This window comes from Artibeus jamaicensis, unplaced genomic scaffold (assembly GCF_021234435.1).
Source record: "Artibeus jamaicensis isolate MK-2021 breed Jamaican fruit bat unplaced genomic scaffold, CSHL_Jam_final scaffold_474, whole genome shotgun sequence".
In the NCBI taxonomy this organism is placed as follows: domain Eukaryota; kingdom Metazoa; phylum Chordata; class Mammalia; order Chiroptera; family Phyllostomidae; genus Artibeus; species Artibeus jamaicensis.
In genome coordinates this window covers 15,351,460-15,368,683 of record NW_026522046.1, presented here as the reverse complement: position 1 = coordinate 15,368,683, position 17,224 = coordinate 15,351,460, and the positions used below count along the sequence as shown (strand labels likewise).

Sequence of the window (17,224 nt, the reverse complement as noted above, 5' to 3'; positions counted from 1 at the left end):
GTGTGTGTATGAAAGTGGAAAATCCTGCACATTTCTGCTCTCCTTTACACCCTAGAGATGAAGAATGAATAAAAAGAATTGTAAAATCTATCTATGTATCTATAATCTATCTATACATCTTAGATTAAAAAAACATTTTACTGAAGACAACTGGTACTCAAAATTTAGCATTGATCTTTTGATATCACTAAAGAAAAGCAGCCTTTCTATCAAATCACTGCCAGCAGTCTGAGAGAATTCTAAACTGGATATCATGTTTGACTTAACCATTATTGACAGTCTTTCTATTTCTTTTCTACAGTAAATATGAGGTAGGAGGAATCAAGTAATTTTCCTATTTGAAATAAATAGTTTATACCAAACACTAATTAAAATGTAGTACTTTCAACAAAATTTAACAACGAAAAATTCACCCATGATTCATATAACTATGCTACCAGGCTACCTATAAAACACATTGTTAGAGAGCCAGTTCATGTAAAATCCACCTTTAGCTAGCTATTAACTTCTACCATGTTTTTCCCAGGATTTTCTAGAAGAAATGACAGTGCTAGACTTGCTGCATTAGGAACAATACCCAAATCTAAAATGTTACAATCTCAAATAATAACTCCCAAATTGCCAAAGATTTTACAGTCTCCCAATAGATGAGAAATAATGCTTTTGTATAAGAACTTTACAACTAATAAAGGCCTTTCTGATTTTTATAGACTGGGAATATTTTTTCTAAGTGTTATTGCTTAATTCTTATTCCATTTCTTGAAAATATAAGCATGCACTTCATTTTAGAGACATTTACCTCACACTGTGAGGAATGGCCACTCAGGTCAGCCCTGGCACTACTCAAGGATAGTAATTGGGTTCTATTACAAGTTTATAATCCAACACAAATTAAAAGGGGAAGTTTTCTTCTACTTTGCAGAAATTTGCTAGAATTATATAGAAAAAAACACCCTATTTGCCCCAAAGGAACTTTGCAGACTTGTTTGGAATTTAAAACCACTATACTCCTAAGAAAAACACCAACAACCCATTAGAAACTAGGGTGAAATAATAGACATGGAGTTAAAACTATAGAGAAAAAGCAAATGTTAATGGCTCCTAAAGCAAAGGAAAAATGGTCAAGTTATAATAAGAGAAATGCAAATCCATCTTATACTGTGATTTTTTACCTATTATTTTGGGAAAGAATAAAAAGCTTCGATAATACAACGATTTTGTGAGAGCAAAAGAAAAGTTTCCCATACATAGCTGATGAGACTCTGACTTGGTAAATAAAGATTAAAGTTTTAAATGTGCCAACTCTTTGATTACAATTTAAGGATATGCCTGCATTTGTGAAAAATGACATGCATACAAGGTTATTAGTTACAGCACTATTTCTAAGAAAAAATACCAATACTACTCCAAATGTTCATTAATGAAAAACAATATATATCTTTAATGCAGTAGAATATGATGCAATAATAAAAAGAAGTGTGACATACATTGCTAGAGAATAGCCTCTAACATGCATTTTGATGTAAAAAAATTAAGTTACAAAAAGGATATTATATACTCCCATGTTGCTTATATTTATCAAGATAAACAATGGTTGCCCATTTAGAGGGAAAAGATGGGGCTGCAGAATTGGGATGGAGAGAAGACTTTGTAATGCATGCAACTTTGTACATCCTGAATTTTGAGCTATGTGAATATATTACCTATATAAAAATAAATGATACATTTAAACATATAAAATAAAAGCAGTAAGTGGCACAGAACAGCTCCCACTTGTGAAAGTCACATTGTGTGTGGGTGAGCTGATGAGTGAGCTGAGGATTCTACTGTGTCTGTGACTGTCACCAGTAGGCACTCAGGTGGAGGTCAAAAACCCAGCACAGCCACCTACACCTGTCTCTGGCTTCAGCAGAGTCTCTTGGCATTCATTTCCATTTTTTCACATTCCCCTTTGACAGCCTACATTAACAAGTGGTGGTGGCAGTAACCGTGTGAAGCCTTAAATGGACATCCCCACGTGTAACACCGTGTTCTCTGGATGCCCTCTCTGAGAACTCTGCCTAAATCCATCACTTAGCAGGTGGGACCTGTTTTAGAATGCACCCTCAGCGTTCATGACACCAGAGTGGAGGGAATGCACAATAACTCAATTTGAAAGTATCTGTGAAAGAAACTCTCTGTGAGAGCCAGAAATGCTGAGCAGGCCCCTTAGTGTCAGTGATAGCTTCCTGTACTCTAAGATGATGTATGTTCTCAGTGTTAGAGAGCATAATATTTTACTTAATTCTTTTGCTTAAGTGGCTACTATTGATAGATTGCTGTTCCCATAACCCACACAAACGGTAGAGCATTCGGTTCACTCCTAACTTGAGATTAGTATTAGGTTTGGGCTGCTTTCAACTATTTGGGGCATCTTATTTTGATCCATTGCTGAGTAAACTTTTAAAAATTTAAAAAATGATTAAAATAAAGACAAAAGAACTAACCAATGTGAAGTTACCAGCTGTTCACTTTCACACCTGATAAGGACATCAGTAAGTGCGAATCATAGTTATTTTCTTAATTTTAATTTCTCATTGTTTTGCTTGGTATTTCAAAAAAATTTTCTGTGTTTACAACTTTTCATGCCAACAAATAATTATCAGCCTTATCCAAAACCTGGCTGCAGGAAACATCCCAGATGGAGTGCACTGAAAGCACAGAGCACCCAAACAGCACCCGTACACGGTGTGTTAACAATGCCATTGAGAATTCAGATTTATCAATTTCTTAAGTTAACTTTTAAAACACTCAGGGTAAATTAGGGTGACTTTTTTCATTAAAAAGATGTGATTATCACCACATGTATTGATATGTTTCCTCCTAAGTAGTCATAAACAATGATTCAGTAATATTTCAAATATCAAAAACAAGAAGAAAATCCAATAAATATAAATGGACATGCCAAAATATACAAACAGCCTCGCTGGCTACCTTTAAAGGTGTATTGTAAAAGCAATTTATCATTGTACCGGTTTACAGAATTGTAACAACCCTTACTGTTTTTTGATTAGCGCTTATACTGACAAAGGAAAAAAGGACACAGTAACAAAGAAGAAGAAAATTATTCTACAGCTCACTGTACATGGAAACCTTTCTCCCCCTTTCTGCCTTCATACTAGGCTTGCTGAGCTTTCCGTAAAGACTGAGCGTGAGTGGGTCATATATGACCTTCACCTGGGCTAGACCCCTGACCAGCCAGAATGGAGAAGAGGGATGACTGACACTTGCAGCCCTAAGCCTGTTACAACCCCTCTTTGAATGAAACACACCCCAAATCTCATTCTTATTGTGCTCTGTGGCTTCCCCTCTGAAATCTGAACTTTCTAACTGCTGCCACTGTCAGGTGCCCGTCCCTTCCATCGTAAACCAGTCACCACATTCAGTTACGCAAGAGGTTGAATCTTCTGTCTTCATTCTTCAATTTAAGCTGAGCGTCCGAAGAGCCCATGGTCCTTATATCCTCTGTCAGGCAAAGGTTTTTGTCTTTCCTGTCCCTTAGCACCACACAGCAGAATTCTGTGTCACCTAGCTCTTTTACTCTAACTCTGTCATTTTCCAGGCCCCTGATATTTCCCCGCATTTACTAAAAGGTGACACCTAGATGTCAACTTCAAAAAGTTCCTCCTTGTGCCTTCTTCCAGGGTGGTCCTGAGCAACTGCAGACACCCAGCTCCAGATGATTGATTCCACAATCATCCACTAACATCCTAGCCTCCCACTTAAAAAAAAAACTCCTTAATGCCTCAATTTTTCTAATTTAGCAACTCAGTCCCATGGAATTTTGTATCTCAAATCTTATACTCCAGTATTTTTTTTTACCTGACTTTCAGCTCTTTCCCTCCCTTGGACCCCGTCCTTTAACCTGGAGTCCCTGAAGCACTATGATCTGAGCCTGACAGTTCCCTTTGGTCTTTTCCTACCTGCCCAGACCCACACAGTCTGTTATAACCATTCTGTCCACATTAAAGACAGTGGTGTTGCCCTTTCATCCTTCTCAACAAAACCACAAGTCAGTCAGTCAAAGCGTTTGGATTTTCAGAGACACACTGTAGAAAGTCACACAACTTTGCTTTTGTTGCCATTACAGATTCCCTGTCCCCCTCCTTAGGGAGGTCCCTAATTCTCTGCATTAGTCCAATTTAGCCCATGTTTAATTTGTCTCCATTGTCTGTCCCTTGTTCAGTTTCAATTCTCAAATTCCTAAAATGCATCTAACTCAATTAAAAAAATCTAAGCTAAGAATTCTCTCAATGTACCCTGTACCCATAAAACCTCTCCCTTCCTATCTCGGTGGAGCAGGTTTCCATGTGTTCAGTTCAACCTTCCCTTCTGACTCCAGGCCTGGATCCTTTCATGCTGCTTTGGGGGTTTCACACACAGCCAACCACCTTTTCGTTACTTTTATTCTCCCTCTCTATGGGCACTTTCAATATAATCATGTCCTGGGTTCATATTCTTTTAAAAAGTGAAAATAAGCCTATCACTCTACATTCCCCTTGAACTACTGTCTCATTTTCTTCTTTTGAAAGTAAGTATTTTGGACACTGTGGCCATTTCTTTCCTTCCCAGTCCCACCTCGGCTTCTGGCAGCATTCTTTGTTCAGAAAGACTATGTCCTGCGAGCACAGTGTGCCCTTGATGACAATCCATGAAATCAGGTGTTTCAGATGATTGTTTATTCTTTTAACTGAAGTCACTGGGATTGTATCATTTGCTCAAAAACATAATGAGTACAAGGGCTAATTGTACTAGTAAAATTTCAAGGTACAAATTATGCTAAATTTTAGTCCACAACCTAAACATGGGATTTGTGAACATGGTTAGACTAATTTTTCAGTTTCAAAGTATTTCATCCCCAGGCTCGCTAATCTAAAGCGTGTCCTATCTCGTTTTTGAGGAAGCAAGGCTTCCTAGTTGAGTTGCAGACATAACCATTTAAAATTGTTCTATAGACTTCTGACAGCCAAACAGATTCTTTTAAATAAAAATTATTTACTTTTAGAGAGGGGAAGAGAGGGAGAGAGAGAGGGAGAGAAACACCAATGTGTGGTTGCCTTTCCTGTGCCCCCTACTGGGGGGCCTGGCCTGCAACCCAGGCATGTGCCCCAGATGGGGAATAGAACCAGAGACCTTTTGGTTTGCAGGCTGGCACTCAATCCACTGAGCCACACCAGCCAAGGTCAAACAGATTATTTTTTCACTCTTAGCCCTATCTCTAGAAACTCTGTAACTAGCCATTTTACAGACTAGCTTTTATAGACTAGCCAAAGCCTCTAGTCTATAAGGAGTTACTTGAGTTTCCCCTTAATTTAGTCTCATTTGTTAATTTGAAAGGTAGTCTTTTCTTAATTGTTCACATTCTCCAGGATTCTTTCCTCATCTCTCTTCCTATACTTCAGGTATGGATGATTCATCAATGTCTATTTTGGGTCACAAACTCTTCCCTATGCTTTCTACGTGGCTCTGGCCAACAAATACGCTGCTCGAATGAGCTTGCCATCAGCCTTCACACGAAATGGCCAGAGTTGCTTTTACCCATTTTACCTCTAAATAGGCTCATATTTCTGAGTTGGTGGCACTTTGAAATTTAGGAAAGCTTCTTTTGTTTCTCACCTGCCACCAAGGTGTGACAATTTTTCTTCTTTCTGTCTTTCCCTCCTTTCTTCTTTCCTCCTTTAATTTGGTTTCTCCTCCTTATACTGGTTCTTCCGTTTAGTTTTCCCACCTAGATTATCACAGTTATATCTTCCTAATGCTTTCCAGTATTTTTCTTTCTATACCTGCCTCTAAACCAGAGACTTTCAAATATTTCTACCACAGTTTATGGTAAAAAAAATATTTTTATGCCACACACATAAATATGCACACACAAATCTAGAGAGCACACATAATTAATTTATTTCTCTTTCTTCCTACCTATATTTCTATTTATAGATGGGTATACATATACTTGAATATATGACAGAAAGATGTTTTCACAAAGTAAAACAGATCTTTCAATATTCTATGAACTCATATTTTCTATTAGATTATAATTCTATTCTGTTCTGATTTCAGTTAAACACAGTCCTGGGCACAACTCACTAAATTGATTTTACACTCCTGTAATAGGTTATTACCCAGAGACTGACCTCTATTTTTGCTCTCTCTACACATTAGAGTGATATAGCAAAAAAAGAAAATCTTACTTTACCACTTGCCATATTAATCCTCTTGGAAGGCCTCCTATTGCCTATTGGATAATTTTAAAGATTGTGACAAGCATTCATGGCCCCTTGACAACCTGCCAGCTCTTCCAGCTTCATTTCCCCCCCAGTTTGTTCCATACTTTCTACCCTAGCAACAGCCACATCCTTCCCACTTACCCTGGTTTCTCTTTCTGGTCCCCTCAGACTCTCATTCCTCTGGCTGTTCTCCCCTAAAATCAACACTTGAGTTATGGCAAATAAAATGTCTACCATAAAAATAAGTATACTTATATTTCATATGTAACATAAGCAAAGATAAAGAGCTATAATTTGGGGATTTAAATCTCACACTTTCTTGTTGCTCCCAAAACAGCCAGCATAGTATTGACAAAGTACTAACTACTCAATAGTTCCATCATTGATTCTCGATTATTCCTGTTAAAAAATTTTGTTTACTTTCCTATCCAAGAATGCCTCTATTGCTTTCAATACAAAAGTCCTCTACCTTGTTTTTAAGACCATTTGGAATCTGGCTTTATTAATTCACCCTTATGTGATAATAATGCTTCCCTCTGGCCCACCCATCTCTTTGCTGTCTTTTAGTTTCATCTTTCGTCTTCAACTTCTCCATCCTGCCAGTAATGTTCCACTCACAGCTCGTACCCTTTTCCATCCCCTCCAGGAACTCCGCTTTTCCATTCAGCTATTTATTTTTGATGTCCAGTCAAACTCCTAAATTCACCCCAAAACCTCTCAACACTTTAATGTGTACTTTATGCATTTTTACCTCTTTAATAGGGAATAACAATAGTTCCTAAGCCACTGGGTTATTGAGAGGATTAAAGGAGTTAATGTAGAAAAAGGGCGTGCTGCAAAGTTCATGCTGACAAATGTGTATCACGAACTCCATCAACCTTTCTCATCCTAAACCTTCGTTCTACAAAACCATTAACTATCACCGACACGTGGTAAGTTCTGAATTGCCGTATACTCTCACCACTTTTGTCTATAACTTGAATTATTCCTATAGAACCAAAGCCCTGCCACATACTGTGCTGTTACCCCATGTTACCCAACAAGGTGATACAAACTACTGAGAAAGTGGTAACTTAATAATTTGTGGTTGATTTCTTGGTATAACTTACTCCACAAAAATCAATGATTAACTGTTCATAGGCTAGTAGCATCATCATCATTGCCATTATTATCACTACCATCACCATAGACTAAAACAAGTACTTCAGAAGTCACTTATTTCTGGATATAAAATATACTTTGGTAGTGGTACTTAAATATGTATGAATCCAGTGTATAAGTACTCATAACAAGTCATACAAAATAAGAAAACCACACTGAGACAGTGCAATAAAAATCTGTCGGTTTCCTTTTTTAAAAAAGTTATCTGCTGTCTAATTACATCTTGTTCTCTGATAGGAACAGAATCAACTCCCAGGTGAAAACAAAGTCTTCTGTATTTTAGTGAATGTCAAATGAGGCAACAGAAGAATTAAACAAATAATTATTAGATGTTGAAATAAAAGTTTTCTCTTAATTTTTTTCTGGAGCATCTGAATCAAAAGAGAAGCCACAACCTCACTCTGTTACATTTTTTGAATAAATTGAAGTGGATCTCATCTACTCAGTATCTACAGAGTCTGTTTAAATATCACACTATTTTGTGTATGAAGGCTTGGGAAGGGGTGAAGGAAAGAGAGAGGACTGCTGTTTTAAACTTCATCTGACTTTAGAAATCTTGTAATAAATTTAGAGAGTTGGATAGTGGGAGAAATGCCGGGCAACATTATCCAGTATTTTGATAAGAATCATGTTTTTGTGTGCATGCGTGTGACCTGCCACAGGGAATTGCCAATGTGAAGAACAAGTTGTGTAAGACTTCAGTGACTGGGTCAATCAGGGTTTAACTCACAACAATGCAAACCAAGTGAATCACATACAAAAACTACACCAACATCTACCGTCATTATACTCAAACTCATAAAGACCACCTGTAACTATGGCAATAATCCTGTTCAGAAAAGAGAACTCCCTTAGCTTCCTGTGGACTAATAACTCGTTTTTTGTGAGATCATGACTAATAAACAAATTTAATATTTCAGAGACACGTACTGACCACTGACTACAGTTTCATAACAATCGATTTCTTAGTGTTAATAAGAAAGTCCTCACTAAGTTAATTTGGCTTTTAAGTAAATATGAGATAATTTTAAGTGTGAATTTCTAAAGAATACATTTTCATTGCAATGACATTTTTTCTTGATGTTTTTTAAATACCTTTAGAATGTTTAGATTTGAGTTCTCTTAATGCCTTTTAAAAAGGTACATGTTATCACCGGTTGTAGGAGATTTTAAAGAAAGAAGTGATGTGCATGTTCTATGCTAGAAATTCTCAACTGCTAGCTGCTTGATGAAAAAACCCGGAAACTTAAAAATAGCAGTGCCCCAGGCACGGCCATCATCTTAATCCTGACAACTGATTCAAACTCTCGGAGGAAGAATTGGGGCATCCACATATATTTAATACCTCCCCCAGGTGACGGTAATTATGTGAAGAATCGATGAGTTTCATAATATATTTATATCAAGTATAATTCTTCTTTCATTTGTGCAGTGATACAATTTATAGTATATAGTCTTATATCCTGAAAATTCTCCTACTCACCCCTCCCACACTTCACCTCTGTGGGAAACTGAGTACTCCTTGAGATAGCCAGTGCCTGCCTTGCAGCCCTCATTCTTCATTCTTCCCCTCCTCCAGGCGTCTAATCCCATCAGCTCTCTTCTGTTCTGGGTGCCGAGCACAGATAAGCATCTCTGCTCTTTTCCTGGCCGTGTCAGTGTCTGCTCCCATGGAGGAAGCAGAGGGGGCTTAACGGGAGTCAGCTGAGTTGGATGGTAGCCATGTGGGGGCTCCAGGCCATCAGTGTAACAGGGGCCCATCAAATTGGGGAGTCACCTTAGACATTCTTCCCATTTCCCATCTCTTCTTAATAATACTCAGCCTGTAAAATGCTGTGTTCCTTTAACCAAAATCAACTCTCCTTTGTGTAGCTTAAATCTTTTCATCATTTTAATTGCACTAGAATCGACGTGGTGGTCACTGGAGTTAATGACATTACACTGAGATAGTGTTAGAAGTCCTTCTCTATGTCTACTTGGACGCATTTCAAATAAAAATAATAACACGCAAAATTAAAGAGAAAAAATATAACCAGAAAATGCAAATGAAGCCCTGGCACCCAGGCAGCAGGACCACATGCTTTGCCTCTAACCTTTGGCTCCTTGGGGGCAGGACTATGTCTTATTTGTAGCTGCAGCCCCTGCATCTAGCACCATGTCAGGCTGCAAATGCCAGTAAATGTTAGTGGCATTAAAATAGTTTTTCCTTATAATGGCAAATCTCGCTTTTCTAGAGATTTGTTTTATTTAACTATCGAATCTTATTATTGTATTTTTGAGGTTAAGAGAGGTATACATTTTGTATTTTCCTGATGTGTAAATTGGCTAACATTAAAACAATCTCTTTTATCATTAAGTCTTTATTAGTTATGATGTCCTTGCATTGAACAAAGACAGGAACTATTGAGTTAAAATCTTACATGTTTAATCCTGAATGCACAGAGTTCAAGTCACTTTATACCTGACAACTAAGAGGAAGTGAATTATTTCTAGCACAATTTATGCATTAAAGTGAAAGCTTATATATTTGTCAAAAGCAGTTAACAGTTCAAAATAGTGTTTGATTTAGATAATTGCTTCTGAAAGAGGGAATACAGTAGAAAGCAATGCATTGTTTTGACCCTTTATTTCAATTGAATTTCAAACATCATTAAAGGAAGATGATACATTTTTAATATTAATCAAAAGGGAAAAGGGATATGGGTTAAAACAATTATGAATGTTGATAAACACTGAATTAGGCAGCATCCTTGAGGGTGGTAAAGTTTTAAGTTAAATATGTACTCTACAGAGAAATGTGGTACTTGAGAAGTACATGACAACTTCTACCTGCATGTAGGGTTCATCATGCTTTTTCAAGGAGCCCTACGTGATGCTACCTTGTTGTTGGGCATTAGTTATCATTCTGGTTTAAGGGTATTCTCAGGGGTTGAGCAAGTTTTTCCAAAGTTACATAGCAATTTGGTACCAGAAGCCATGGGAAACACAGATCATCTAATGCCACATTTGGTGCTCTGTCCACCATAGCTCTGGACCCACATGGCCATCCAGGGCTGTGTGAGCTGGATATTACATGGAAGCACTCATTGCTAACTTGCTAAGGATCATTTGTGAGCCCACCAGTGGTGTGGAAGGAATCCTCGTTACTCAGAGTGGTCCCTGGATTAGCAGCATGGACATCGTTTAGAAGTTTTTGAAATGAGGCATCTGGTTTCCCATCCCAGACCTGACCCATGAGAATCTTCATTTTTAACACTATTTTTATGCAATTATTACACACTATAAGCTATGAGAAATGACAGTGTAAGGATTCCAGGTGTGAAATCGGGGCACCTTCATTCAGTCTCAGCCCTACCCCAAAACTAGCTGTGGCACTTAAGGTTGTAGTCTTTTTTAAAATTATTAAACATTTTAGAATATCAGTTTCTCCATCTGTAAAATAGAAGAGATACCTGTCCTTGGATGTTACTGTGATGTTTACCTGAATAAAAAAGCCTGGACCCCATCAGGAGTTAAGAAGTGCATACTGAATCCACACAAAATCCACAGATGTGCAAAAAGATAGCTCAGGCACTCAGAAAATTTGGTGAACTCTTGATTTCTTGATCAAGTTGCACTAAGAACTATCTGTGTTAGAATCCATTTAAATTAAGCTTTCTGGGATGTCCATGTATTTATGCCCTAGAGACCTGCTACAGAATTATTCTCAGCAGAGCAATTATAGGTGAGGCTGCCCTGTAATGAGATATCTTTGCTACTTCATTAAATAAACCCCCTTGGTTGGGCTCCCAAATGGACCTGCCTCATACCAAATTCCATTACACTGGAAGTAATCTCATAAGAAGGCCCTGTGCAGGTTCAGTCATCCTGGATGCCTAGCTTTTACCATAAATGGACTGAGTTCCAGGACAGGGATTCCCAAAAGCTGATTCTCAGACTGATGCTGTACTGATCCAAGGAGAAATAAAAAATTTTTTTTAGTTTAGTCAACTTTTCCTCAAATTAAAATTAAAGCAATCTATTTTTAAAAACCCTTCATGTTGAGAATATGTGCTTTCTATTTTCTTTCTATCTCATTGGTGGTAAATTGCTCCATACTTTTATGAAATGATGGTAATAGATGGATATTTTTGTAATGTTCTTGCACAATACAAATACAATGGCAATCCTCCTCCTCAACCTTCTTTAAAAATGTTTTTCAGGCCCTTGAAATCCAAAAATTCTAAACCATTGTTATAGAAAAAATTTACTTAAAAGGGAATTATTTCCTATGAAATTAGTGAGGCATCTACAGCATTTTAAATGAGGGACCAAACTGCAAAGCTTTAATTGGAGGGCAAATCTGTTCCTCATTGGTATATCACATGGCGCCACGTTCCTCACTCTGCAGCGCGCACTAGGACCACTGGGGGATCTTCTTAGTGTGCAGATGCTGATTCTGCAGGTCTGGCACAGTCTCAAATTCTGAATTTCTAACAAACTCCCACTTAGTGTAGCAAAGGTAGAGTGGTTAAGCTAGTGAGCTCTGAGCCAGATTACCCTGGTTCAGCTCCTGCCTGTACCCATCCTAGCTGTTGCCCCTTGTACAAGTTACTTAACCTGTCTTCCTTAGTTTTCTCATTAGTAATACAAGGATAATCATAGTTTCACCTCATAAGCTTGTTGTGAGAATAAAATGGAATAACAAGTGTAAACATTCGCAGAATGTAAAATACAGTATTTGACCTGTAGGAAGAGCTCCATAAATGTGAGTTATTACTCTAACTTCACAGATCAGTGACTGAAGCACCAAGATATTAAAAAAGTATATTAGTACCTCAAGGGGTTCCTACATGATGAAATCAGAATTGAAAGTTCCATTTGGTAAGGAATAAGCTGTGTTCTGTCTTTTTTTTGGCTGGCTCAATGGAATTGTTTGAAGCTGTGAATTTTGAAGGGTGTGTATAGATCTAATTCTAATTCAGTTTTACAAGTAAGGTTGAAATGATGATATTGTTTAGGTTGCATGCCACAAACTTAGAAGAATCTTTTAGAATGGGTGTTTTTCCTATAAGTGACAAGAAAACCTGATTGGTACATTCCAACACCTTTAGGTTTTCCTATGGTTTTTATCAATAACTATTATTCTTTTGATGAAAGTGTAGTACAAATGTTTATTAGCTAGCTTTTTCCTTTTTACTAACAGCTAAGCAATTTATTGAAAGTAGTGTGTATTGCTTAATATGCAAATACAACCACATGAGTACAGTGTCTTACATATTTCCTTATAGATAACCCCTACTATTGTTAGGGTGGGTGAATTTATTTACTTGCCCTCCGAAAATTACAGGAAATAGCATCTAGGCATGAAAACATAATTTAATATGATTTTGTGTTTCTACAGCTTATACCTTTGCCCTGCTAGTATGACTTCTGAGGTGAATATGGACACAAGAGCAAACAACTGAATTCAGTAAAATGTAACAAAGATTTATGAGTTGGTCATAGAGCTAAGGACTGATCTTACCTACACAACTGGTTTACCTTTACACAGTAAAAAGAAAACACAGCAAGATAAGTTTCTTTAAGCACATTTAGTAAATTCCTCTTGTGTTCTGAAATCCTAAAAGATTAAAGTTGCCTGCTTTTTGGAAGCTAAACTGTCATCTTTTTAGTCATTGCATACTATTTTATGTTAATCACTATAAAACATTACCATAAACTTATGTATCTGGTTAATGTCTATATTATATAAACAAAATGAGTTAATACTTTGTCAGAGCACAAGGAAACTAACATATAAGCAGTATATTCCTAAAGGGATTATTAGATGCACTGGAAATTACCATGTCAATTAATAAATATTCACAAATCTCCAGAGCCTTTTCTAATTTTTACTTTTCTGCTTCTTTTTTGTGGTGTTAACTTTATGCACAGTCTTCTGTATAATCCAAACAGCTGTCTTTACACCATCCATTTGGCAAGCATTTTGCATGCTCACAATGCCTCCCAAGTAGCAAGCATTCTAATGGAAAGTTGCTAGTTATCCTTCAATATCTCTTCTACCCTCTTCCTCAGTAACTGGCCTCCTGAATGTTAGGAGCATGTGGAATAAAGACAGCATTTTCACCCTCTCCTGGAGGTTTATGGAGCCACATCATTAAACTTGGGTCCATGAAGAACAAAATGAAAATGGTCCGTGCAACTTCTATGAAGTATGCTTATAGAGACAAAATGTGCCTCTGTCCTTCCTTTTGTCCCCTTCTGCCTGTCTGCAATGTGGATGCCAGGACACCAACTGGGGCTATTATTTTGGATCATGGGGTCAAAGCCACATGTTAAAGAGTAAAACAGAATCAGGCCCCCTAGTGATCTCACCATATCTGCCCCTCTCTACCTCTCTATCTGCACTTAGGTGAAAGACAAAGAAACTTTTCTCTTACTTTAGACACTCTTGTTTTTTTCCCTGTCACTTGCAGCCAAACCTAAACTTTCACACACTCAAATATTCATTGATGCATCTGTCTTTCAGGTATGAGTCTTATCATTATGCCTCAGTCTTCGTCCTCTATCCCCTCTTACTCAAAACCATGCTATGACCTAAGGAAAAGAGAGAGATGCATTAAATAATACCTGAAGACACTAATTACTGAAGAAGTTAAACTTAGGAGAAGTTAGATTCAGGAGAAGAAAGGGTTAAAGAGGTTAAAAATATTTTCTATTCCTAGTATCTTTGGCTTATTAAGAGACATTCTAGGTAAGATTTCAAAGTTCATTCCCAAGATAATGAGACAAAAGAGACCAGAAGTCTAAGCTAAGTTTTGGTCTCAAAATAATTACCTTTGTTAATTCCAGTAATTAGTGTCAGCATCCAACACTTACCTAAAAACTTTGGGGAGCGGGTGGGCAGAGAGAGAGAGAGAAAAAAGAGAGAGAGATATGGGAGGTAGAGGATGAATGTTCATAAGAGAGAGTCAGAATACAAGTATTTTCCAGTACAATTATATCTTGGGGTCATTAAAACCTGATTCAATTTTTACAGTTTTGAACATTGGGCTTTATGGAAAAATTGGATATTTTCTTCTAGTTAATGCAGATATCTTTTCCTTCTAGGTAGGCTTAATTTGAAGTTTATATCCTTTCTTATTTATGCCTCTCTTTTTTCATTGCCCAAATGGTTATTTTTTAATCTGTAAAATTACACCTTTAACCTTGCCCTCCCCACTCCCTGGGGTCAGGGGGACAGCTGAAATGGCCCTAGCAGAGATGCTCCAAGGTCCTCCTGAAGTCTTTCTTTAACATCATTTTCTCAGCCAGAGGCTTCTTGTCCTTAGGTCAAAGGACAGCAGAGGGTTCTCAGTGGTTTGTGCATAGCTTCATTTTTGGGGGGTATTTTTTGCATAATATATCACTCTTCTCTTCTTTGTGTAGATAACCCTTTATGGACAAAGATATTTATAGATGTACCTATTTGTGCTCTACCTTATCATTTCGTATCTCTTTGGGCCTCCCTTTTCGCGCTTTGAGTTTCTTTTTAAATATTTAGGAGCACCACTGTCTAGTACCATCCATTAATAATTCATTGTAGATGTTGTCGTTTTAACCTGCAAGTAACAGTGGAAATACTTACTATTTAAATCTACATAATAAACATCTCACATTTGACTCCTGCCCATGCCCTCTGTCCTACGGTGGATCCATCGTTACTCATATATGCCACCTTTGTTTCACTGACTATTGGTTTGTCTCCTTCATCAGACTGCCAGAGGGAAGGAACCCTGTGTCATTTCATTTATTATATCTCTGGTGGCCACCAGGCATGTATAGATACTGCACTGAATTTTTTGGGCAGTTAATGACATATGCATTTCCCCCATTTTGCCAGGCCAATGGGACTTCTAGTTACATACTTGGATCCTTTTCTAGGCTCAGTGAGTCATGAGATGAAGCAATTTTCCTACTAGTCTTTTGTGTTTTAGTGGTGATTCTCAAGTTTATTTTAGTCCACAGGCTACTTCTTTATACTTAGATATTGACCAACTTACCTGCTTGCAGAGAGAAAAAATCATTACTCATAAAGCTCACTGGACTGGGAAGGAAAATGAAGTTTGATGATGAAGTAAAATGGTTTTATTTTGTTTAATAAGCATCCTGTATAAATTATCAGCTCAAGCTAAAAAGATGGCTACGTTTAATCATGAAGACTACATCAAAAGAGGACAATTTGTATACTCATTAACTGCCTATTTCTAGAGAATCTATATTCTACTCACCACCACTGTAATAAAATGTTATGGCTTTTATAGGTGTACATCTAAATTACAAAACCAATTGCACTTTTATATACATTATCATTCACTTTAAGGTTTGTTATCAGAGAAAAAGCATGAAGTATGCTTTTGGGGTGATTTCTGCATGTCAAGTGTACACAGGTATTTTAATTTGCAGGCACCTCTCATTTGCTTTATGTAAACCAGAGACCGCATAATCCTCCTATCATTCAGTATTTTTCACCCCATGATCACTATTCCTTGCAGTATGGTCAGAGCTGCTCAATGTAATCACAACCTTCATCTCACAGCTTCCTCTCACCAATCTATATTTCCTTTAATCCCATACCTCCAGTGCTGTTCTGAATTGTCCCGCCGCCACAGCGTATTTCTTTTGTCTGTAGCACAGGCTGGCGTCCTTTAAGGCCACCTGAAGCCATTTGTCAATCTCAGGCAGGAAGTTGAAATTAGGTACATGCAAAGGGTCTACTATTTGGGCCTCTCGGCAAGTTGGTCGAATCCCAGTGGCTGTAAAGGCCTCCACAAACTCATAGTTCACATCCTCTTCATCAACATAGACCAACTTCACCTCCACATCCATGATGCTCTTCAAAGGGATGTGAGGCAGAGGCAAGGTAACCAATGGACAGTCAAGTTCCATGACCTTTGCCTCTTTCCTCCCAGCTGGCTTTTCTTCACCTTCTGCCTTCCTTTTAAAGGACAGTTTCTCTGAATCGTTGTTTTGTTTTTCTTTGATGCTCTTTGCCATTTTTACTCTTTCGGTTGTGATTTCTACCTGTTTACCTCCACAGCTTTTCTTAATCCCTTGTGGTATTTCCAGTATGCTGGGTGGGTTTGCTAAAGAGGACATTTTCTTGCTTGTGTTTATCTTTGGAACCAGCTGATCAGGACAGACCGCATGTCCTGTATTCTCCAAACTCCCACTACTTCCTGAATCCATTGATTTCTCCCCTGAAATTCCTGTAGGGGTTAGAAGAAGAAAAATAATGAAAACATTTTGAAATTTCAATGGTTTAAGGCTAAAGTCAAAATTATTTAAAACATTGTTTTATTCATTAGAGGCACTTATTGCCCTAAAGTAAAACTGTATCTATCTTATCTGCTGACTGTTTCACTAAGGAAGTGTATAACCTCTCAAAATTCACCAACCATTTGTTGAATGAATGCAGTGTCTTAAAAAAAACAATCATCTATAGCTGAACAACATTGAATGAACATTTTATGGGTTACCCAAACTCACTAAACAGAAAAACGTTATACACAGCCATTGAGAACAAAAAAGACAAAAAAATCCGCCTCAATATTAATTTCCTGAGAAAGGCAGGTGGTCTAGAACTCATTATAAAATATACTGCTAACCTGCATAATAGACTTCGGAGTCTAAAGAAACCACAGCTGCTTCCCCTGAAAAGCTTTCAGAAATGTTGTGAGCACAGTGTTTCCTCAACTTGTTTCTTCCATTAGTAATGAAAATTTCAAGTTCAAACCATTTTAAACATAACTATTATTCAGACCTCACTTGAAAGC

At 37.5% G+C, this 17,224-nt stretch overlaps 1 protein-coding gene across 1 annotated transcript in view; it reads right to left on the bottom strand.

Annotated features, from left to right (window-relative positions):
* Positions 1-16,637, bottom strand: part of SPATA16 (spermatogenesis associated 16) — a 191,173-nt gene extending 174,536 nt beyond the window's left edge. Inside the window, exon 1 of the mRNA XM_037137462.2 lies at positions 16,026-16,637. Within this exon, the coding sequence (XP_036993357.2) occupies positions 16,026-16,637 (612 nt within the window). The remainder of the gene's footprint in view (positions 1-16,025) is intronic.
* Between the last annotated feature and the right edge of the window lie 587 nt (positions 16,638-17,224).